Genomic DNA, 25,258 nt, shown 5'->3' on the forward strand with positions numbered 1-25,258 from the left:
GCGGGAGAATGATGGGTGGTTCAATATCTATCAGTGTTATGGCGTTGTTTACCCTTCTTGCTGATCCATTTCTGTGGACCTTTAAATACTCTGCCTTCGCCCGAAACACGAGCCATCGAGACGTCCGCGGCTTCGCTGCGTGCGCCCTGGAAGAAAAGAGGCCAGATGTTGAACTTGTTTTGGCAGGCATGGCAGAGAGAATATTTGGGGCAGCTGCGCCCTGCGTACGCCTCTAAGCGGACCAATTCAGCGAATCCTCGAGTAGGAGAGGTAGTTTTGGTCCGAGAGAACCGGCCGCGACTGCTATAGAAGAGCGGGATCATCGCTGTCATAAATCCTGGGCGCGACGGAAAAGTTCGCTCTTGTGAAGTCAGGATGTCGCAGGGGAAAACGATACGACGCCCCGTTCAGCTATTGTACCCATTAGAGTGGCTCGAAAATGTAGAATGAGCAAGCTCATTCGGCGGGGCAGTGTTGAAACTTGCATTTTTCTCTTTTTTTTTTTTGCATCCTCGAAATGTGTACTCTCCCTTTCTGTAAAAGTGTTCGCCTGACACTAAACCGGCACCTTTCAGTAATTTATGGCTGGCGACAGCTCCTCTCCGGGCCACCCTCGGCGGAATGCCGTAGGAGAGGGACCAACGTCCGGAAAAGCGGACCGCGGACCCGCTCCGACCGGAGGGAAAAGGAATTCGGGCGGAAAGAACAGGCAGCCCCATCTACGAGCATGCGTCTTTCCGAGCTCTTTCGCCCTTTTAAAGGAGTTGTATTTGGTTCATTAATCGTTTGTTGTAAATAAATGAAGTTACTTAAAATGACAACAGCCTAAACGAATTGAATCGGTTACAACACATGTAAAATTTCCTGCACGACAAGAATTTGCGCGGCCTTGTCGGGAGCGAAGTTCTTTAAGGCGAACGACAACGGACGCCTAAACACAGCAGGAGGGAAAGTGGTCCTGCCTTCCAAGTAATTGGCTAGGTCTTTCAGCCGAGGATCTGATCGCTGCTGTTGTGCAAAACTGCTGGCGCTTACTGGTCCCAGAAAGGCGTGGTTGTCATCGTCCTGGGAGGGAGCGTCGACGGGAGCGCAGGATAAGCAGTATGCGTCGGAATCGACTTATAGACTAGTCACGTCAAATTCTTGAAGTCGTAGGCTCCATCGCGCAAGGCGGTCGGAGGGGTCTTTCAAATTAGCGATCCAGCAGAGCGCGTGGTGGTCGCTTGCCCCTTGAATGGTCGACCGTATAGGTATGGACGAAACTTAGAAGTGGCCCATATGATCGCGAGGCACTCCTTTTTGGCCGTCGAGTAATTGACCGGCTTTTTTGAGGGACCTGCTAGCGTAGGCGATCACTTTCTCCTGTCTGGCGCTCTTTCGAACGAGAACGGCTCCTACACCCACACTGCACATGTCGGTATGAATTTCGGTCTTTGCGTTTTCATCAAAATGGCCAAGACTGTAGGCGGCGCTTAAGTTCGTCGAAGACGTCTCCTTGCGGCGCTTCTCATTTAAAAGGTACGTCAGCCTTTGTAAGCTGCGTTAACAGTTCGGTGATGTGCGAAACGTTTCTGACAAATCGTCGATAGTAAGCGCACAGCCCACGGCACCTACACACAGCTTACTTGCCGGCAGGCGGTGGAAATTTTGCGATCGCAACTGTTTTCAAAGGGTCTGGGCGAACACCATCCTTACTAACGATGTGACCTAGGAACCGCAGTTCCTCGTAGGCGAAGTGGCACGTCTGTGGCTTTGACGTTAGCCCCGATGACTTGATGGCATTCAGCACTGTCTGCAGCCTAAGTAAGTGGTCCTCAATGTTTGACGAGAAAACAACGTCGTCCAAGCATACCAACCAAATTTACCTCTTCAAGCCAGCCAGGACTGTGTCCACTACGCGATGAAACGTGGTTAGTGCGGAGCAAAGGCCAAATGGCATCACCCTTGAACTCGACAGGCCATCCGGTGTGATGAATGCGATCTTTTCGCGATCTCTCTCGTCAACTCAATTTGGCAATAGCCACTCTTCCGACCCATCGAAAGAAGTGCCTTGCTTTGCAGAGCCGATCCAGGCTGTCATCGATGCGAGGGAGAGAGTACACATCCTTCTTCATTATGCTGTTTAGGCGGCGGTAGTCGACGCAGAAACGGAGTGTCCCGTCTTTCTTCTTCATCGAAACGACTGGTGCCGCCCAGGGGCCCTTCGATGGCTGGACGACGTCATCAGGAAGCATTTCCTCAACTTGATCGCGTATGGTCCGGCGCTATCGTGGCGACACACGGTAGGGGCTTTGACGTAGTGGTCGAGCGTGTCCCTCCGTGATGAGCCGGTGCTTTGCCAACGGAGTCTGCTGCACCCTCGATGGCGAAGAAAAACACTCGTTGTAGCTTTCAAGAAGAGTGCAAATACGGTCATGGCTGTCTTGGGTTAGAGCTGCGTTGATGTCGAACGTGAGCTGCTTTACTCTAAAATTGGGTGCATCGTCTTCTGGCTGGCTGGGGTGGACGAAGGTATCTCTGGTATCCGCTAGCTCGTATTGGAAAGCGATCGTAGTGCCCTTGTTCAGGTGCCGGTATTCTTCGGTGAACTTCGTGAATCGTGACCACCAGTTGAGCTCGTCCATGACGGAAATGGGCAATACCTCTTGCGATGCCGAGCCCTCGTTCCAAGAGCAACTGGCAGCTTTCTTCGACAACACCTTTGGGTGTTTCGATTTCTGCGTTGCCCACGCAGGCGACGACGCTTGATCAGGGCGGCATGGTTAAGTCTTCGTCGAGGGCGATTAGAGGGACGTGGTGCATTGATATCGTCGTATGAGGTATGGCGTTGTCCGCGAGAGTTTGATGAGTTTTGAGCGGAAGTCGATGATCGCTCGATGTTAGCTCAGATAATCTATACCCATTTACAATTTTATTCGTCCTCTCAAACTGAAAAAAAAAACCATAAAACAAAGAGTGGGAGCCCGGACCAGCAAACGCTTTGCCAGGCTTAAAACCAATTAATATTAAATTAAAGGGAGCAAAAGCTCGAGATAAAAAAATCTCTTTTTAAAAAAGCCAAGTATAATAAAAAAAAACGAAAAATAAACGAGGTCCGTGTCGCAAGGTGGTCCACGCTGGCTTAAAGAAGAATAAAAAAAAAAACAGAAGGTAGCATCCAGACCTGCAAATGAAACAAAAACAGGAACCATATCACGTCGCGCGAGCATTGCTGTAGCACGACGAAGCTGGTAGGGTAGGTACGCCCTTTTTACTGCAACCATTGCGGTGCATCGCCCGACGGCGTAATAAGGTTACCGCCAGCGTACGGATTAGCGGGCCATCCCAAATGGTCCTGACCTTTTTGAGCTGGGTGGCGAAGGCTCCACTGTGACTTAATAGTCAGCTCCGGTGTCTACTAGAGCAGTGACTGCGCGACCGTCAACAGATACTTCAAGGTCGCTTGTTCGCGCCCTGGCATTGGACGTGGGCTTTGGTGTCCGATCTTGACTTCGTTGTTTATTGGGGTCACGGCCGGACCACACCGTTGTAACTTCGCCAGGCGGTGGTATCAGCTTGCGCTCTGGTCGTGTTGTCGTCGATGTTGTGCGTAGCGGCGGTGTCACTTTAGAGCCTGGGTGCGTGATCGTTGAGGGCGTCTCCATAAGGAGCGTCGGCGTAGTAGCGGCGTCGTCATTAGTCGTCGGCGGCGGCCGAGGATCCTTGTTAATTCGCCGTGTAGCAACCTCACCTCAAAAGGTTGTTGCCTTTAGTTTCCCCTACGGGGGCTAGGAGACCTTCCTTGGACATAATTGCTGCCCGGCGACGCAAATCGAGCGCTGTGCGACGATGAAGAGTGGTACCGACGGCTTGGTGACTCTGCCCCCCTCAAGTAGGTCTCGATTTTTTGCGATCGTTCGCCAGGACGGGGTCATGGGGCGTCGATGGCGAAGCCGCGCAGTCTGATGCGCCTGTATGGGCAACGGCGTAAGATGTAGCCGGCCTCACTGCAGTGGAAGCAGACTGGCCGTTTGTTAGACATCTTCCAGACGTCACGTTTTCTAGGGCTTGGAGGTCATTGGCAGGCTTGGCGGGCGGGGGCCCCGGAGCGGCGTTCAAAAGCAGCGTATTCGCGTCGACAGGGGTTGAGAGGTCTTGTCGTGGCGTAGGACGGCTTAATGCGGGAGCGCAGTTCATCGTGGTGGCCTCTTGCTTTGGAGCCGTCGGGGCCATTGGAGCTGTCGCTTGAGGCACGCCCAGTACCTGATGGACTTCTTCATGGACGACATCCGCGAGCGTCGCCACTTGAGTTTGTTGGAGTGAGAGCAGCAACCGGCGAAGCTCCTCTCTCACGGTCTCCCGGATGAGGTCCTGAAGGCTATCCGCTCGCAAATGCGCTGCTGTAGGGGCTTGCGTAGACCGGTTGTAGTAGTCAATCGCAGTGGTGCATTCGGGTGTCCATCGTCTTCTCGATGGTCGACGCTTCAGCTTCGAATTCCGTAAAGGTTTTTGGCGGATTTCTGGCAAGTCCCGCAAAAAGAGGCTCTTTAACGCCTCTCATTAAAAATTTAACTTTCTCACTTTCTTCGTGTTAGGGTAGGCGCGGCGAAAGAGGCGCTTCATCTCCTCAATGTTAACAAGGACAGGCTCATTTGGGAGTTAAGTCTTGAATGAAGTAGGGCCTGGGCTCGTTCCTTGCGGATGGCGCTGCATTGCACATGATCCTGATTGGACTAGGTCTCCTTTGCCTAAGCCAGTGCTGCCAACATCTTGTAAGATGCAGTCAGCTTGGGGCTAGTTTGTTGTAGGGATTGCACCGACGACATGTCTACCTCTGATTGTATGCCGCGGATGTTCATCGAGAAGTGAACCTTCCTTCTCTTTTAAATCAAAGAAACGAAAGACGTCTAACACTCTGACAAACTCTGTGCTACTCTGGCAATGCCAAAAGGTTGTGGAATGATAAGACGGTGTTCAAGGCGTTGTTGCGTCCCTAACGTTTTAACGACTCATGGGTGTGCAGAAAGCGCGCGTCCGCAGGAGGTGTCAAACCGTTCTTTAGAAGGATGACGTGATTTATTTTTAAAAGAATGGTTGTATGAGATAGAGGGTTAAAAATGTTTCTATGCGCAAAATTTTGTTGATGTGAAGTAGTGAGTTAATTAGATCCAAAGAAGCCAATTCGACTTCGAAATAGGCATGGACGTCGATATAATGTGCAGACGTCAAAACAACCGCGGACGTTGAAATTGTGTGAAATGGGTAAAAATTATGCGAATACGTGCAAAAAATGTTCCAAAAGATTTATGTCAGGCCTCGGAATTGCCTCATAAATTGTAACATCAGTCAACAGTAAAAGAGGAAGAAAGTGATAAAAGAAAAAACCATTAAAACCGTACAACAGACAAAAACAACCAGAAAGTGGAGAACAAAACAGATAAAAATGAAGTAAAAAGACGCAAGTGAGCAAGTGAGTGCAACATTCGAGAGCTTTGAAATTACCGGGCATAGGAATTACATAAATGCCTCCAAGCAACCGACATAATTAATAACGACTAAATAAGAAGCCACGAAATGACCGCGCGATCTCGCACCTTGCCTTCCATCTGACCTTTCCATTTTGGCGCAGTTTTTTGTGCACGCGAATCAATATCACCCGCAAAGCCTGTTTTACTCAAACAGATAACCAAGCACAGGGTATTTATTTATTTATTTTATCCTCAGAGCCGTTAGGCGTTACAGAGGGGAGTGGGTGTAACATACACGAAAAGACACAAAAAAGCAGCAGATAATAAATTAAAAGTAGTACAGGCACACACTTATATAAAATCTATAACAGCATTTCGAAAGGCAACAGCATCAGTAATTTCAGCAATATTATGGGGAAGGTGATTCCAGCTGAAACAAGTTTTAGGTATGAATTAATCATGAAAACACCTTGTGGGACAAGGAGGAATGCAAACTTTGTGACGGTGATATATGCGTGCTGAAATATATGGTGGTCTTTTTAATAACTTGTCTTTAAGATAAGGATTATGATAAATCTTGTGAAAAGTACACAAAGAAGCTATTGACCGGCGATGAAAAAGGTGGAGGGAAAGGTTAGCTTTCATGGCAGTAACACTACTAGTGTGATAATAGCTTGAAAGTATGAAACGACAACAGCGGTTTTGAACAGATTCTCAGTCAGGAATGAGAGATTCGACCCCGGGTTTCCGGACCGATGCCGCATATTCAAATTTAGAGCGGATCATTGTTTTGTAAAGTAGTAATTTGAATGAACTTGAAGCACATGAAAAATTTCTGCGAAGATATCCAAGCATGCGGTTGGCATTATTTAGGATGTAGTAAACATGGGTTTTCCAAGAAAGGTTAGAAGAGACGTGAACACCCAGATATTTATAAGACGACAAAGTTCCAAGAGAGATGCCATTAATGTGGTATGGTAGGCTGTGTAGTAGATAGAGGAGTAATAGGCAAATGCTTGCATTTAGTAATGTTTAACTTCAAGTCCACAGGCGACACCACTCCAGTACCTTGTTAATATCTGTCTGAAGAACAGATACGTCGTTATCATCAATAATTTCGCGGTAAATAACACAGTCATCGGCAAAAAGACAAACAGAAGACGATATATTAGTTGGTAAGTCGTTTATATAAATGAGAAAAAGGAGGCGCCCAAGGACGGAACCGTGAGGCACACCTGAGGAAGCAGGTGAAGCATCTGAATTAACGTTATTGGAGGTGGCGAACTGACTTCGGTTAGAAAGAAAAGAATTCAACCATGCAAGTAATGTGGAATCAATGTTAAGGCATGCATTTTAGTTTAAGAAAAAGAAGCTCAGGAGAAACCTTCAAATGCTTTTGAAAAATCCATACATATATAATCAGCCTGAGACCTACGATCTAAAATGGAATGCAAGTCATTTGTGAAACATATCAGTTGAGTTTCGCATGAAAAAGATTTACGGAAACCGTGCTGGGCATTACTGAAAAAGCGATTAGATTCTACAAAGGTAACAAGATGAGAACAGAGGACATGTTCCATGATTTTACACGGAATGCTGGTGAGCGATACAGGGCGAAAGTTATCAGGGCAATGTTTATCTCCAGACTTGTGCAGCGGAATCACCTTGCCGACCTTCCAGTCATCGGGAATGCAACCTGTTTCCAAAGACTGGTCAAATAGTTTTGTAAGGATCAATGAAGTGCACATCTTTGTATTAACAAGGAATTTGGAATTGATATTATCGACGCCCAGGAGAAGGAAATTTAAACTATTCTCAGAATACCAGTTGTATCAGAAAGAATTGGATCCATGGGAAAAGCATCAAGAACACGACATTCATGATTGGTAGGGGAAACATTGTCAGAAAAAGCACTATCAAAACATTATTAAGAACAAACGCACATACGTTAGGTGAAAATGCAACCCCATCAGAAGATCTAAGTAGTATTGATGAAGTATCGTTCTTGTTGACAGTGTTACAAAACTGTCTAGGATTATTAATCAGTAGAGCAGGCAAGGTAGTGTTAAAGAAGGAGTCCTTAGCGTTTTTTAGAGCTAGTTTGTACTCAGCGGCCGCAGAAAGGTAGGCATTCCAACGTTGTTGGGAGGTCGATAATTTGGCAGAGCGAAGCAAACACTTTTCTTTTTTTTTTTTTTGTTGGATAGCCTTTTTAAAGTGTTGCTAAACCATGGAGATTGGTTAATGCACCGCAAAAGTCTTAGCGGCACACATTTATTAGTGAGACGTTCAACAGTGTCCCTAAACAACTGCCAGTTAGTGTGAACAGAACGCTGTGAAAATTCTGGTAAATAATTGTTCAAAAACGAGCTAGTTCATGATTAATGGCATCATAGTGGGCCCGTTTGTAATCGCTAATAGACTTTAAATGGCTGCGGCGAAGAGGAATATGAATTTTTACATCGAAGTGAAGCAAGTAGTGATCACTAAGACGAGGTAAATATGAGATAGACGAGATAAGATCCGGCGCGTTAGTACAAGGTCTAATACAATGGATGAAAATGGCGTGGTTCGAGTTGGTTTAGTAACCAACGGCAACAGGTTGAAGTCAAAACAGGTTAGCAAAACGTGATAGCATTCAGTAGAAAAGGTGCGAGGATAAGGCAATGTATTACCCCACACGATACTGGGATAATTGAGGTCACCAACTAGAAGGATTGGCGCACCCGGATAACGTACCGAGATCATGTTAAGAGCATCATGCAAATCATGAAAGATGCGCATGAAGGCGGGGAACGGGAGCCTATTCCTAGAATAAGTTTCTAAAATGAACACAAAGTTCGACCCAAACCAACTCTAAAGTGTTTGGAAGAATAATGGGGGAAGACACGATATTATCGGCGATGGCTATTAGGACACCTCCTCCACTTCTTTGACCTCTATCAGAACGATAAACATTGTAACGCTTCTTGCAATCAAACAGTTCCCTGCTCTTTATCTTAGCAGAAAGCCACGTTTCTGTCAATAATACAACATGGGCATCACATGAATCAATGACACAGTTTAGATCTTCCCGCTTACGTATTATACTTCTGTTTGTAAAAAGAAATGAAAGCGCTTTCTTATCAGAAGGCTCCCGTCCACTGCCCATCGCTATGGTGAAACCCGTGGCGAGATAGGCGTAGCGCGAGGTGATTCTTGGTGAGGGGCCGATAAAGATCCCGGTGAGCCATCTTGCTCAAAAACGCTATCATGAATAGGGTCATAGGTGTAGCATTTGTCGTTACTAAACAGTTTATTATACCTGAACTTATACTTCAAGTCAGTCTCCTTCGCGAACTGCAGAAGCGTCTTCCTGGCCAGTCTTGTCTGCAAAGATTAATCTCCACTTACAGTTACCTTTTTATCTTTTGGCGGACTAGACTAGGATTTGTTGTTTTGTTTTGAAAGACCAGAACTTCACAACAATCGGACAACATTTTTTGTCCGAGAAAACGCCAATCCGCTGAGCTCGTTCAACCATGTCCTTTGTAAAAACAGGAATAAAACAGCCTGAAACTAAGTTCAATAATTTTTCTTCTGATTCGTCCCATGTTTCGGACATACTGTCGGGTATACCGAAGAACAGAAGATTGTCCCTTCGCTGACTGTCTTCCAGCTCAGCTTGTCCAAGACGTATCTCGTTATTTTCATTGACAAGCTTATCTGTTAGCTCACGCAAACTACGCAATTCCTTATGGGCACCATCACAGGCAGATGATTTATAGATTCGACTGCCGATAGTCTTGCGTGAATATCGGCAATATTTCTAATCATAGATTCCTGATTTGTTTTATTTCATTTATAGAGGCTATTAAGTGCGATTGCTTAACCTCCATTTTAGCGGTCCTTGAAATGACGCCTTCTAATAAAGTCAACGTCATTAGGCTGTTTCTGCACAGAATTATCAACAGTGCCGTCTTTGGACCGCGTGACAACACCAGCGCCCATTCCAGGTCCATGGTTAAGTTCAATATCCCCCGACACCAAAATAAGTTGTGTAGAAACATCGAAGCACTGGACAACTAACAGCAAAGCATTCCCGGGCGTGGGAACAGCAGCAGGCACCTATTGCTCAATTTCTTAGCGAACATGGAAACATACGAACCTGCACGAAGAAACGCACGCTGTGAAACAGCCGCATGACGACGCTGTCCCCACGCCCACTGAAAGGCCACTGCAGTCCATTTTTATCCAGGCAGGAAGCTAATGTCGTGGACAATGCGCAGGGCTTGTACGATGGAGCCACTGTATAGCAGTGTTGCCAGTACTATGATCGCCAATTGAATGTTTCTCCGTATTAGGGAGAAAGCCCTCATCAGAGCGCAGCAAAAAATTTCCGTTGCGCATCGTCATAGAAACTGCCATTGTTGAGCTACCGACGATGGCAGGAACCTTTCTGAACGTGGAACGGCTGGCGCACCATTTGCCTCCATGCCACGCTAGGTTTTCTCGCTTTGGTGTTGAACACTGAAATAAATACGTCTAAAACATTGGTAAAGTTTGCTAGTTTCTCGACTAAACCGCCAACAGTGCTTTCGGATATTTTACTCGGCTAAAATTCTGGCTGGTTTTCTTTTCCTTCAAGCTCCGCAAGTGGCGAAACGCCTTATAAAACATTTTTTTCCGAGTTTATCATTGAACGTACTGAGGCTCAGTAATATTTCACGCCCGTTTGAAGATTTGTGGAGCGCCCGCTTGCATGAATTTATTTAAAAGTAATGTCAGCCTTAATTGTAGGCTTTAGGCAGGAGTGGGCGATAAAGTCATATGAACAGAACACAGAATAGGTGCTAAATAAAGACATTCTCAACAAAGGTGGCACATGAAAAAATGGAAATAAATCAGTGCAGTTGACGGCTTGTTGGATGTGGTAAATGAGGTATGGCAAAGAGGAGACATTCCACTCGGCTGGAAACACTCGGTGGTGTTAACAATAACAAAGGCTGGGAAACCTCCCACAAAGTAACGGCTTGAGGGGCTAGTTGGTGCATCATCGTTTTCAGATTTGCGCCACATATCTGAATACGATGAACCTCCCACAAGTCTAGAATCTTTGCGGCCTATCTCGCTAACACCCACAATTTGCAAAATATATGAAAAGATGAAAGCCACCCGCCTGTCATGGTGGTTGGAAAGTAATAAAAGATACCATGCTCGACAAATTGGGTTCCGAACAAACCTTGGGACAGAAAATGGACTGGCTGTGCTCGCTGAAGAGGTCATACACGTGTCGCCTTATAGCCACCTAGTGCGCACTGTAGTGGCTACCGACATGGCGAAGGCATACGACAATGTGTTACATGCCAAGATTCTTAGCAACATGGAATGTATGGGCATTCCCTTGCAGGTCATAAAAGCAGTACATAATCTGCTTAAGGACAGGACGTTTTCTATCCGGATAAACGGAAAACAAATTGGCAATTACACCTCGTACAGAGGCGTGGCACAAGGGTCAGTGTTAGCACCTTTATTATTTAATATCGCACTGATCCCATTGGCGTGGAAATTAGCTAAAATACCAGACGTGGGGTTCATGATATACGCAGATGATGTCACGATTTGGTCTGTTCATAAACAAATTGAGAGACAGAATCGGTATCTGCAAGAGGCTTTAAATACCATAGATGAGTACGTGCAATGTGCAGGCCTGGAATTATCACCTCAAAAGTCCAGTTACATTCATGTTGCCAACAAGAATGGAAGAAAACAATTGGCAACGCAGAGTCTCCCTAAAGATTGGAAATCAGCCATTGGAAGAGGTGGACGAGTTGAGAGCTCTTGGCCTAGAAATTCACAAATCCGGCAAAGGAACACAATGGCTTCATAAGGTGAAAAAAGTAGCTGCGACTTCCTTAAACTTGATAAAACGCATTTCGTCTAGGGGAGGAGGAGCTCGAGCAGACATGCCAAGACGTCTTGTACAATCAGTGTTACAGCCGAGGATACTATACCAGGCCCAATTCCAAAGACTCACGAGGCGGCAATGGGCGAAATTGGAAACAATAAATAGAAACGCAATGCGCACTATCACGGCCTTACCAAAACTTACCCCTATCCCTATTCTCCAAGAGTTTGCACAGATAAATACGTTGACAGAATTAATTGAACAACGAGAGGCAACAAGGGATATGAAGCGAAAGTACGTTACGCCCATAGCAACCTTGTACAACGAAGTGGCAGTTCGAACACCACCAATGGCTGACCCCCCTTCGTGGGAATTCACTACTATTACGACAAACAAGGCCACTCGGCTTCGTCGCAAAGAAAAGCTGGCATCTCGACCTCTGGTTGATGCACTTCCAGGTACCTTAATTGCATATACGGACGCATCAATTATAGAAAATGGCGGTAGAACAGCAGCTACTAGTCCAACACACAGCGAACTAAAGGTACATAAAGAATATCTTTTAGAATACCCGGACCCGCTTGTGATGGAACTCTATGCAATCCGCGATGCTATAGAGGCCATAAATAAAATAGATTCGATAACAGAAGCCCACATCTATACAGACTCCTTAGTCGCCATAAAACAACTGAAGAAAGTGACAAAGACGCTATGTGTTACCCAGGAAATCCACGCACTCAATAAAAAAACAAAGATAAGCATTCAGATACATTGGACACAAGACAATGCTGAGAACGCTGAGCAGAGAAAAGTTGACCACCTCACACACGAAGTTCCACACACTAATACGCCCCCCACCAGGCTCCCTTTCGATGCCCGCTCCGCTGTTTCCATTTTAGCATCCTCTTTAAAGAAAAGTACACGTGCCCTCATTCCCCCGTGTACATTCCCACTCCCTCGTAACTTAACGAGATTGGAGGAGGTTTCCCTTAGAAGGATAAGAGCTGGGGTGGCCCTTACCCCGTCGGAAAAATGCCGATGGGAATCGCAAGCTGATATCGGACCAACCACATGCCCAAAGTGTTCCACACCAGCTGCAGAAGTGGATGTTCGCCACCTGCTATGGACTTGTGCAGGGACAAGGGCATCAAGGACACAGATTCTGCGGGAAGTGGGACTAACCACAACAAGGGAATAGGACTTTTCTAAATGGCTCACCGACAACGCTAAGAGCGGGAGCCTGCTCCGGTTCCTCACGGAAAACCATTTACATGAGTTTCTATAATATGCCTTATGGCAAGTTTGCGTACAAAAAAAAAAAAAAATCAGTGCTGCTTATACACCATGGCTGTAAAATAAAACAGTGCAACATGGTAACGCGAGAAGCAGAAAGAAAAAGTAAGCAATAAAAAAAAATGAATAAGTGGACTAGATATTGTTTCATCAGAGCGCAGAGATATTTCACATACTTGCGTTTTGCTGAAGTGCGTCAGAAAATGATTCAACTGAGGACCTTTCCGCAGTGTGTGGATTTAAACACTTCCAGTCTCGGATCGTTCGTGGGAAATAAGAATATTTGAAAGTAGCGGTTTTACATCTATATTCCACGACCAGAGACATTCTATATTACGACGAGAGACAACCTGACGAGAAAAATATTAACGGACGCCTTAAATCAGGCAATTATTTCGCGCTTCCTGTTGCACAGTTATGTGTCCTTGTGATCCGCTTATGAGCCGAACAAAGTTAGCGCTGCATTTCGCATGCGCACATAGGCGGTTTCCGATTCACATGTGCCAGCCAGATTGAGACAGCCCGTGCAGCTCACGCGCTTTCGAAACTCGGCTCATTCTCTACAAATGCTCGGGTACACAGCCGCGCCCAAGAGGTGCATCATAAAGTTCGTAAAGCTGCAGTTTAATCTTCATGTTATTCTCTCAGGGCCATGCAGCCCTGCCTCCGGGAGCTCCCGTCGCTATAGGGCTCGTCACTTTCAAGAGCTGAGCTCCAACCACTTCGTCAGCCCGAAATGTTTCTCATTAACTAAGTCATTTGTGTGAGCGATGATGAAGAATTCTCTTAGTGCAAGGTTAAGTGAACATTTCGAATCGTACAAAATATTGTCGCAGGGGTCAAATGCAGCTAGCACAGAACCGGGTTAATTGCAGAAATATGGGAGAGGCCTTCGCCCTGCAGTGGGTATAGTCAGGATGATGATGATGATGATGATGATGATGATGATGATGATGATAGCTTAAAGAGGCCGCTTCTGCCGTCGTCCCCCATACTAAGGAAACCGTATTGGCGTGGGTACTTCTCCAGCTTTACTACGCGCTTCGCTTTTTATATCCCCCTTTGTACGGGCAATCTTAGAGGAGATTCACATGGCAGTTCCTTGGCCTCCTTTGGGTCTGCTGTAGTCACCACTGTTTTTTGGAGCTCATGAGGCGGTCAAAAAAGTATTCAATGTCCCTGTCGAAAAAACGTTTCCGCGTTGGCGTTAGCCCGTGACAATCTTAATCCTGTGCAGGTTGCCCTCAAGGTTGTACTCTGAGCCTGGAGTCTCGTAAACCTGATTCCCTATTTCTTCAGTAGGTATAACTCCTCTTACGCACCACCTAGCGAAGACCGGGCTTGCTTTACAGCAATGAAATTGTCCTGTGCCACTTGACAACAGTGTCACAAGCCACGGCGTTGTCACCGCACATCGTTCGATATAATATTGTGGACAATGTCTCATTTAAATGTCGAAAAAGAGATCACTGCGTGGGCTTCTAGTTTCCCCACGTGTTGTATTTCCATATTCATGCCCTATGAGACTTTTCATATGCTATAAAATTAGAGAAGTGCGCTATCATTCTTATTGCTTGTTCCTGTTATAAATTTTTATATTGATATAACGAATTTCGCGAACCCCATCCACACTAAAATTTCAAGTGCCGTTTGGAGAGAAAAGTCTGAGGTTCTGAATTGGTGGCTGCCGCGCAAGAAACTGGTGACCACTCGCGCTAGCTCCCCAGATCATTCTCGCAGCGTACTTCTCACTCGTATCCTCGTGCAATGGCGGACAAAGCGTAAACGAGGGCTTTCGCCTGGCGGTCGTTTACCTTTGTGTACAGCCGCATCACCTCGTCCAGGTTGCGCTCGCACATGGCGCGTAACTCGAGGTAGTCTTCTTCGCGGCACCAGGACTGCGCCACCGCCCTGCGGGCGCCCTCCCTGCCGAGCCGGCCGCTCAGGACCACCGCGGACGGCACCGACGACCGGCTGCCGGCGTCGCCGTAATCGTCGGTGTCCGGCCGGTACAGTGCGCCACCGCCGACTTCGGCCCCCGCCAGCTGGCTCTGCTGGGCGAGGCCGCAAGCCTTGGACGACGCCACAAGGACGAGTAGCAGCCGCAGCGGCGCTCGCGCCGCCATTCCGACCCCCGTTCGCGGCCGCCCGCTGGTCGAGGGGATGACAATTTTCTTCTTCTTCTTGCGTCGAATTGGCAAGGGACAGTCACGGATTCGCAAGGGTTCAGTGCACCACAATGGCACACTGGCTTAGGTTGTACTGCATATAAATTAACAATTAGGAGCCGAACGACCGTACAGTGTTGAGCACCGTCCTTGTGTCTGTGCGTCTGTCTTTGTTCTTTGTATAGTTGTCTGTTCAGCTGAGTTTTTCGTTACCTGTAGGTGTCAATGTCGGAGAAAAATGTTTTACAAAAACTTGCGGCGTTACGGATAGTAAGCAAGGAAAAATTTTTGGTGAATAAAACTTTAAAGTGTATTGAAAGCAGAAAAGGCCTAACAAAGAAACCTTCTAGCCCCAAGATTATACCTGTGAAGAATCACACATTGGCATTATATAATTCCGTTTGACGGTTGCACCAATGGATAGCAGGACGCGAATTTTAAAAGTGAAGCTTAAGCGATCGAGAGGATGTTCGAAATAGTTTAATGTCGGCTAGCATATTACCGAAAGAAGAAGACGTAGTGATCTATTACGGGTAAAAAAACTGGCGGGAAAAGTCTCTTTCTAAGGAGGAGCACAAAGGAAGAAGCTGGAAACACAAGGAAAGTTTATTAAAACTTCCTGCTGGGCGAGTTGGTAGTTCATTTTGATGTAGGGGTTTTTTTTGTTTTGTTTTTTAGCGTGAACAAAGACAAGGAAAAGAAAGGCTTGTGTGTGTATACAACCATAGCGCTTGTGTGTGTATACGTCTCGCCTTTTTTGTCCTTGTCTTTGTTCGCGCTAAAAAAAGAACCCTACCTCAAGACAAGGGAAGTTTTTAGGTGAATTGCCGCTAACTGCACATGCGCGTAAGGAACGACGACTGCAAGAAAACAGGAATAAAGACATTGATGCGCAGGAGATAATTTGAGAGGATACTCTTTCGCTGTGAACCAGACAGCTACCGCTGACCTACAGGGTGTAACGACTTGACTTTAAAAGGGAAGGGAAACGTTTTCCGCAAAAACAAAATTGTTCTGTGCGGCGTTTTATAGTTTTTTGTCCGCTGAACAAGACTATCATACTTAAACACGGCGAAAATGAACGCTAACGACAGCTTCTACAAGAAAACGAGCACTATCGGTTCCTCCCTCCATGCAAACGCATGGTTGTCCGTAATTGGCAGGGCTCATCATGACGCAATTTTCGGTATATATGCCAGGTCGGAGCCGGCGGTATGCTGCAAGCGCGTTGTGTCAGGTGACTTGACAGCTTGACTTGAAATGTTACTGACTATTTGAGAAATGAAAACACGTTAAACACTTACCGTACGCGTTCGAGAAACCAACATTTCAAAAAACGGTGCTACAAAAGACACTGTCGAGTACGTCGACAGTGAAGCCTTCACATTTTCGCGAGTCGGAAATCGGCACCCTCGCTCGAGCTCGTTCGCTTTAACAACAACCCTTTACACACTAAACCACGTTTCAGTCGCAACAAATTGAATAGGCATTGTATAGTGTGCAATCCTATTCCACAGCGCTCGTCCACAGCCTCGGGTATAGCTCAACGGCGCAACGACAAACACACGAGTACAGCGGCTGTAACTCGTCCTTTCTTTGGAGCTTAGTTTTCGCAGTGCGCTGTTCAACGCAACGCCGAAATGCTCTAAAGAGTAGCATATATATAAATAGAGGAGATTCGAAGCCATTTGCGGCCCAGCGCGAGGTTTCACGGCTCCACCAGATGGCGCTTCACCTGCAAAAAAAAAAAAAAAAAGACGGTTTAGCTTCAGGACTGTATGTAACTAAATTAGAGTGTAGACAGGTCTAATTAACGGTATAGAGATTATTTTGTAATTGAAAGCAAAGCGAGATTACGTGCGAATAGTATTAATTGTCATGGCTAGGTTGCATGCGCTACAACCTCCATATTGCTCCATATAGCTCCATATGCCCGTGCGAACACTTTTCGCGTTTGTATCTATAAAAGGAGTGCCAGATTGGGTTGATGCCTCTTTTTTGACATTCTTCGTAACATTAAGGAGTGGTAGTGCTCCTTTTCCTTGGTCTTAGTCTTGAAGCATGTGTTGGTTCTTGTGTACACGGCAGTATCTTGTGAGTTTCGTTGAGATGCATGCGAAAAACCGAAACCGAAAGTAACATTGCGGCCTCCGATATTTCGTATTATCAAGTGCCCCGCCATGAGGCTGGCACGCTTCGCCGAGTCCGCTGTGCGCTAAAGTCGAAACATGGGCCACTGGGGCCCCTTGTGGGAGTGTCCTCTCTTTATATATATATCCTACTCTAAGAATGGTCCGGCTTCAGCCGCATCATCATCATCCTCAACCTGACTACACCCACTGCAGGGCGAAGGCCTCTCTTGTTCTTCTTCTTGTTATTTCCTTTTCATGGTTCGGATCTGCAGTTACTACCTGTACTAAAAAGGCATATTCGCCTACTACTTCCAGTGCTTCGCTACCTAACGTAAACTGCCGTTCTTTTCCGAGGCTGTTGAACATTACCTTAGTCTTCTGCAAGTTGATTTTTAAGCTATACATTTCTACTTTTCCTGTCCAGGTCATCAATCATTATTTGCAGTTCATCCCTCGAGTTACTTAGCAAGGCAATGTCATCACCAAATCGCAGATTACTGAGGTATTCTCCATCTACCCTTATCCATAACTGCTCCCATTCCAAGTCTCTGAATACTTCCTCTAAGCAAGCTGTGAATAGTACTGGGAAGATTGTGTCTCCTTGCCTAACTACTTTCTTTATGGGAATTTTGTTACTTTATGCAGAACTATGGTTGCTGCACAGCCACTATATATATCTTCCAGCACTTTCACGTACGGCTCGTCTACTCCCTGATTTTGCAATGCTTGCATCTCCGCCGAGGTTTCAACTGAGTCAGTTGCTTTTTCGTAATCAATGTATAAGGGCTGGTTATATTCCGAGCATTTTTTTTTATCACCTGGCTGATGGTATGAATATGATCGATTGTAGAGTACCGTTTCCTAAAACCTGCTTGATCCTTTGCATGATTGCAGTCTAAGGTTGTCCTGATTCTATTAGCGATTGCCTTAGTAAATACCTTATACGTAACGGACAGTAAGCTGGTTGGTCTGCAATTTTAAGGTTTTTAGAGTCCCCTTTCTTATGAATGAGGATAATGTTTATCATCATCATCATCATCATCAACCTGATTATACCCACTGCAGGGCGAAGGCCTCACCCATATTTCTCCACTTAACCCGGTTCTGTGCTAGCTGCATCCACTTGACCCCTGCGAACTTCTTAACCTCATCCGCCCACCTAACTTTCTGCCGCCCCTGCTACGCTTTCCTTCTCTTGGAATCCAGTTTGTTACCCTAAGAGACCACCGGTTATCCTCTCTTCGCACTACATGTCCTGCCCATGTCCATTTCTTCTTCCTAATTTCTACTAGAATGTCGCTAACTTGAGTTATTTCTCTGACCCACTCTGCACGCTTTCTATCTCTTAATGTTACCCCTACCATTTTTCGTTCCATAGCCCTCTGGGTTGTTCTCAACCTAAGTAGAACTCTCTTGGTTAGCCTCCACGTTTCAGCCCCATAGGTGAGTACAGGCAAGATGCAACTGTTGTATACTTTCCTCTTGAGCGATACCGGTAGGCTGCTGGTCATAATCTGCGAGTGCTTGCCAAATGCGCTCCATCCCAATCGTATTCTTCTTGTTATTTCCTTTTCGTGGTCCGGATCTGCGGTTACTACCTGTCCTAAGTAGACATATTCGCCTACTACTTCCAGTACTTCGCTACCTAATGTGAACTGCTGTTCCTTCCCGAGACTGTTGAACATTACCTTAGTCTTCTGCATATTGATTTTCAAGCCTACCTTTCTACTTTTCCTGTCTAGGTCGTCGATCATTATTTGCAGTTCATCCCCCGAGTTGCTTAGTAAGGCAATGTTATCAGCAAATCGCAGATTACTGAGGTATTCTCCATCTACCCTTATCCCTAACTGCTCCCATTCCAAGTCTCTGAATACTTCCTCTAAACAAGCTGTGAATAGTACTGGGGAGATTGTGTCTCCTTGCCTAACACCTTTCTTTATGAGAATTTTGTATTCTATTATATTCTTATATTCTTCCATGGTTCCGGTACCGTCGATGACACCGAGCACTGTACAGGGTGGCCAGTTTTTCTAGCACGATATCCCCCCCGTCCTTTAACAAATCTGTAGTTATCTGATCCTCTCCAGCTGATTTCCCACTTTTCATGGTTCCTAATGCTTTCTTGACCTCGTCCATCATCACTTGTGGAACGTCTGACTGTTTTCCCTAGCGCCAATCTCATTATTGTCCTGATTACTTTGGCTACTGTAGAGATCTTTAAATCATAGAAAAAATTTAAGCAAATTTCAATACGTACTCAGAAACTCAAATATCGTTCCTTGGCTAGAATGTTTTCTTGTAGGCCGCAGGCAATTTATAAGTATTGATGGGAACGCATCCTGGGTATGTGATGTGACATCGGGAGTACCACAGGGCTCGGTAATCAAGAGCGCTATTATTTCTTGTATATATAGAGGACCTGATTGAATATTCAGAATCAAGTCCAGAATATTTGCAGATGATTGCATTATTTATATCAATGTTAAAACACAATCCATCAGGTGGAAAGTATGGGCCATCTGCCCTTTCTCGGGATAGGCCCGATTTCCGACTACACATCGCGTTCCTGTGAAAGGGGTGCAAACAGAAATCCGCACCCACTTTCCCGTGAGTCATTGCTATTCCCGGAGGTCGGTGTTGAAAAAATGAAATACACTGTGATGTTTAATTTCTTATGATTAGAATTATACCCGCCGAGCCTGCAGCGGCGTCGTGCATGGAGAAAACAAAGAATTTTGCGCAAGAGAACACACAAAGTGGGAACCTACGCCGCAATTCAACCACGAGAAGGTACAACACTACGTTCTGAAAGCAAAACATGTCGACAGATTTGCCTGTCTGGTTGGGTTGATAACTAAGTGAAACTTGAAATTTCTGCAACAGGGTGGCCATGCGGGCTAGTTGGTTTTAATCAAGCATAATTCAACCAGCGAACAAAACGGAACACAAGAAGAAGGAGTGCACAGGCCAGCGCTGTCCTGTGCACTCCTTCTTGTGTTCCGTTTTGTTCGCTGGTTACATTATGCTTGAAATTTCTCCAACCATTGTTTTTTTATTTTACAAACCCCGACGTGTCGGAGCCGGCTCGGCTCCTTCTTCAAGTGTACGAGACGCGGGGCTTCGTACAGTAATGGTCGAAGGGGGAGGAGGTGAGATTGCGGTGAAAGAAATGAGAAGGAAGGAGGAGGAGGATCACGGTGCCGCAGGTGCAGGGATGCTCGCTGGCGTCTTTTTTCTTCTGTGAAGTGGCCAGGAGGGAGAGAAGACCGTGTAAGTATACCGCGGGAAGGTTGCCTATTGTCTGGTTGATATTACTTGCGGTCGACTGTATATGCCATGACTCGAGAAGGCGTCTTTTCGAATAATTGGTCTCGGTTTCCAGGATGAACGTTTCTTCGAAATTTATTCTGTGGTCGGAATCTTCTGAAGGTTCAGCTACGGGGTTGTGTTCTCTGGCAAAATTTCGTACATCATCCCCCCTTCTCTCCCCCCCTTCGACCATTCCTTTACTTATAGCAGCAGGAAGCCCCTCGTCATGCACCCTTGAAGAAGCTGAGTCGGCTCCGAAACGTCGGGTTTTGTAAAATAAAAAAGTAATGGTTGGAGAAATTTTATGTTCCACAACATTAGGTTCTGAAATGTCCGATACCTTTGGAAATCTGCCTGGGTGATCTTCCCGTTATAAGTGCGCTTCCCCATCAGACAAGCCTATATCGAATGTTATATTTTGAGATGAGGCACCTATTATGTTCAATTATTACGACGCGCGCAGCTCCCTTAAATTTCTATTTCACCTTGACTTTATAAAATTATTATCTTCATTGAAGAGCGCTGAATCACAATGTATATTCACTTAGCTCGCAGAGCCTGGTGTTGCTCGTGGGGGAAAATTAAAGAAGCCAACAGTCATGAGAGTAAAACACGTTTTTGGGTAAGTTAGTAACATTCTTGATTCGTATCGGCAGTGATTAAGCACAAACACAAAGAGAAGGAACACACAAAACACGAACAAATGCTGCACTCACAACTGGTTTATTTTCAAAAATTTCCAGTATAAAAAGGTTCGCGCGTCTGCACACTACAGAAAGCATAAGAACCCCACAACCACATGCCAAGATAAAACCAGAAAACATCTTATCATAATGCCGCGGAAAGTCAACAGAATGGCAAAGCGGGCGAGTTGGTGATACATGGTTTTAAAAATAAAACAGCGCAAAACACACAGACGAAAGAATAGAAACAGACACCACAAGCGCTGAGGTCTGTTTCTATTCTTTCGTGTGTGTGTTTTGCGCTGTTTTATTTTTAAGCCGCGGAAAGGTGATAAAAGTGTAGATAAAAGTTGAAGCATCACTAATGCAGCAATCTGCTCTTTTCTTTATATGGCCTCCAAAAGTTCACGTACTGTTTGATTCTCGCTCCTGCCTAGAATTCTAACACTGCCGAAACGTGGCGAACATGTCGTACATGACAGTCAGTGCTTAACCAAGTGCACATTTTCTTTTTTGTTTAAATTCCTTTGGTGCTCCCCCAAACGGTCATTGATACATCGGCCGTTGAGCATCAAAGGTATACCTATACTTATACCAAACAAAACCTATACAAAAAACCTATACCAAACAGTTTAAGAAAACTTGCTGTTGGGCCAGTTGGTTAGGTGCATTCTTCCATATTAAAATTCGCAGATAAAAACAAATGCGCTTTGTTATTGTCCTCTTCGTGCTTATCTTTGCGCCTTTGAGTATTTAGAACACAAAGCACAGAGTTTTGCTTATAATTCGTACAACACGATTAGAAAGAAAACTTTGCTTTGCCGTCTGTACCTCTTTTGCTGTCAAGTTGTTGGCTCGAGGCTGCCGCTAGGGACAGCGCGGTGGTCACACGACACACGGCCCCTCAGGAGCGGCGAGCTACTGCTTCTGGTTTTACTAGTTTCTTTTAGAGATTACTGAACCCTCTCCACAAAGGTAGCTGGTTTTAGTGCTGTATTTTCCAAGGAAACCACAGGTCGTCGGCAGTTTTCTGGAAGCGCCAACAAACTTGAAGGCTTAAAATTCATCTTGTTTAGTGCAAAAGGGCAGGACACACAGTAAGAAGACACGTACACCACAGGCGCTACTCACAACTGATTTATTGAAGCCAAAAATACGCATATGTATACTCACGGGCCGGCGCACGCACAGCCTTGAGTACAGCACGCAGAAAGTCGTTGCACGTGGCGCGAAAGAAATTCCATCTCAGCATTGTAAAGAGCAACTGAGGTGTCACTAACACAATCTTGACCCGCTTTTCTGATAAAAAAACGCCTCCAAAGTTTCACGGGCGGGTTTTTGCATACTTCTGCCTAGAATCCTAACCCTACGGAAACAAGGTCTGCAGTTGGTGCAAGCGAGGCAATGGTCAACAAGATGCGTGGCCTCCCTGTTATTTAGATCTTTTGCATGTTCCCTGAGTCGGCCGTTCACGCAACGCCCCGTCTGGCCGATGTACGATTTGCCACAGGATAAGGGGATCTCGTATGCAATGTTCATGGCACACCGAAAAAAAAACGCTGTTCATGCTTCTTTTTACACTCCTGCGTTTTGTCTTCGCAAGTGATGCCACGGCTCTGCTGAGCGAGATTCTTGGGGGCAGAAAAAAACCATCGGCACGTTGAACCGCTTAGCCACCTTGTTCAGGACTGAACACCAGATAGCCCAACAAGTAACGCTTTGAAAACTTGAAGGCATGGAAATAAATCATTACCGGTCATAGGAGAGCACTAGCTGTGACGTTGCTGTTTTCGAAACCGATGCATGACAAAAGAAAACGTTGTACCACTACTGCAAAGAGGAAAGGTTGCTGAGATATGCGTAAGAGTGTGCAAGAAATAAGGAGAGTTTTTGCGTACCAAACTTTCTTATTTACGTGGAACAGCAGAAATTTGAGAATATTGGCTTTCCTTACACCGCTTGCAGATGACTTCCAAAGCGTTTTCATGGTCGATGTCGGAAGTTGTACAAAAGAAATGTGACAATCGCCAGTTACAGACAGCAGCACTGGAAAAATTGTGTACGTGAAGACAGTTTCGCCTACAAGGCCTTGATAGTACCGGAGACAACTTTCTCAACAATTACTTTTCACCTTAATGCAACCTGTTCAGCCAACGCTCAGCCTTAAGCTATGTCCCTCCCTTTTCTGCGCAGCCGGCAAGAGCATCTCGTTCTACTTCTCGCTGCGTCGATTCCACTGGAGCGTGGCCATGTACTCCAACATGGCTGCCGGATTCGGGGCGCTGGACATCGTGTGCTCAGGCCTCTTTATCGGCTTCTGCAGCCGCGTGCTCAAGGTACCGGATCTGGTGATGGCCATGGCAGGGATTCTCTCTATGACGGTCTTCCTGGTCATCAAGGGCTTCTCGCACGAGCCCTGGATGTACTACATGGGTGAGCATCGAGGTTCAAGGAAATCTTCATTTAGCCACTCTGGCCACAGACCCAACTAAACAGACAAATCGGTTTTCGTTTTTAAAATGGGGTCGCGACGTTGTGACTCTGTCGCATTGTTGGCTGGCTGGTAACATGGAAGGGCGGTATTCGTCGGCAGAATGTCTGCCATGACTATAAACAAATCACATGGAGTTAAAAGGAACTGCCAACGAAATTAGCCCGCTTGAGGTGGTGGAATCGCCCTTTCTTTGGTTCAGGCGTCGTCAGGCTTGCTACTGCAAACGCGAAAGCTCGTTAGTGTTGCTTGGTTAACACAGTTTTAACCCAAAAGTCAGCCGTTGTTCCCTCCCCCTAAATGCACTGGGTGGTGCCACGGCTGCAAGTTACGACGGCTCGCAACCTGCGTTCTTCAAGAGGCATGATGGCAACGGAGTGCGTCCCCCACAGTGAAATCTGGCAGACGGGAGCCGTTAAAAATGCCTCTCAAGCATTTTTTTTTTTTGCTATTCTAAGGGAATCAAACGAAAATTGTATTTTGCTACGAATCAACACGGTTGACTATTTTATGTCAGTAGTGTGCCGATACTAGGCGACCGTGAGAACGCTTAATGGCAACTGCATGACCACAGAACGACCGGCCAGCGCGTAGTGCGTGACGATATTAGATATTGTAGCATCATCATCATCAGCCTGACTATACTTACTGAAAGGCGAAGGCCTCTCCCATATTTCTCCACTTAACCCGGTTCTGTGCTAGCTACATCCACTTGACCGCTGCGAACTTCTTAACCTCATCCGCCCACCTAACTTTCTGCCGTACCCTGCTACGCTTTCCTTCCCTTGGAATCCAGTTTGTTACCCTAAGCGACCATTGGTTATCCTCTCTTCGCACTACGTGCCCTGCCCATGCCCATTTCTTCTTCTTAATTTCCACTAGAATGTCGGTAACTTGAGTTATTTCTCTGACCCACTCTGCACGCTTTCTATCTCTTAATGTTACCCCTACCATTTTTCGTTCCATAGCTCTCTGGGTTGTCCTCAACTTAAGTAGAACTCTCTTGGTTAGCCTCCACGTTTCAGTCCCATTGGTGAGTACAGGCTAGATGCAACTGTTGTATAGTTTCCAATTGAGCGATACCGGTAAGCTGCTTGTAGCGTAAAGCGGGTCAAAGCTGTTTCGTGTGAGTGTGCGCCGCCCGTTATGCGCATGCGCGAGAGCCGCCAAATTCAAAGCGACCAACCAGAATTCTCGTGACCAATCACCATTGAACTGATACCTAAAAAATAAATTAATTAACCTTGTCTTCCACCGGGAAATCGAACCTTCATCCCTTGGATCCCCAGCCCAGCACTTTATCACTGCGCCAGGCCCCGGATTTTGTTTTCTTTATTCCCTGGCTTTGGCACACCACATAAGACGAAAGGAAACTATGATCAAAACTTTAAAAAAAGATACACAAGGTAATGTACATGAATGAATGAATCAGCAAGTATTCGACTGGCCTCGTCGCTTTAAAGCTCTCTCAGCGATAACAAAGGTTCTACCCTTGAGAGCCATTCGGGAGGTTCTGCAGGCAATTTTTGAATGGAAATAAACCACTCTATATGCTCTCGAAAATAAATTCGAGCTGGCCTGGCATCCCTGTCACAGTGATAGCCTGCAATTCCGGAGCGCCATATACAGTAGAGGCCCATAAGCATAATTGCGTCAAGTGGAACCCCGTCGAGGTAAACAGCGCAAAAAAGAGAGGACATAAGAAGGGCACAAATGAGCGCTGTTTGTGCACTTCTTATGTCGTCGTCTTTTTGAGCTGTTTACCCTCAATGGATCACCAACTTGCCCAAGCGTCCGTTTTGGAACCCTATCCCCATTCTCATTGCTTAAATATCGAACACCGTGCTA

General features: G+C 46.0%; 2 protein-coding genes across 6 annotated transcripts in view; one reads left to right on the top strand and one right to left on the bottom strand.

Moving 5' to 3' along the window:
* Window positions 1-14,753, bottom strand: part of LOC146180439 (uncharacterized) — a 44,608-nt gene extending 29,855 nt beyond the window's left edge. Inside the window, exon 1 of the mRNA XM_084577704.1 lies at window positions 14,442-14,753. Coding sequence (XP_084433830.1) covers window positions 14,442-14,753 — 312 coding nt within the window. The remainder of the gene's footprint in view (window positions 1-14,441) is intronic.
* Window positions 1-25,258, top strand: part of LOC146180438 (putative peptidoglycan muropeptide transporter SLC46) — a 195,492-nt gene that overhangs the window by 57,298 nt on the left and 112,936 nt on the right. For 3 of the 5 annotated variants that reach the window (XM_084576034.1, XM_084576033.1, XM_084576031.1), the window contains exon 2: window positions 23,113-23,352. The exons of the other annotated variants lie outside the window; for them this stretch is intronic. In XM_084576034.1, coding sequence (XP_084432160.1) covers window positions 23,113-23,352 — 240 coding nt within the window. The remainder of the gene's footprint in view (window positions 1-23,112; window positions 23,353-25,258) is intronic. 5 annotated transcript variants of the gene reach the window in all.

This window comes from Amblyomma maculatum, chromosome 8 (assembly GCF_055883805.1).
Source record: "Amblyomma maculatum isolate TAMU_Amacu chromosome 8, ASM5588380v1, whole genome shotgun sequence".
In the NCBI taxonomy this organism is placed as follows: domain Eukaryota; kingdom Metazoa; phylum Arthropoda; class Arachnida; order Ixodida; family Ixodidae; genus Amblyomma; species Amblyomma maculatum.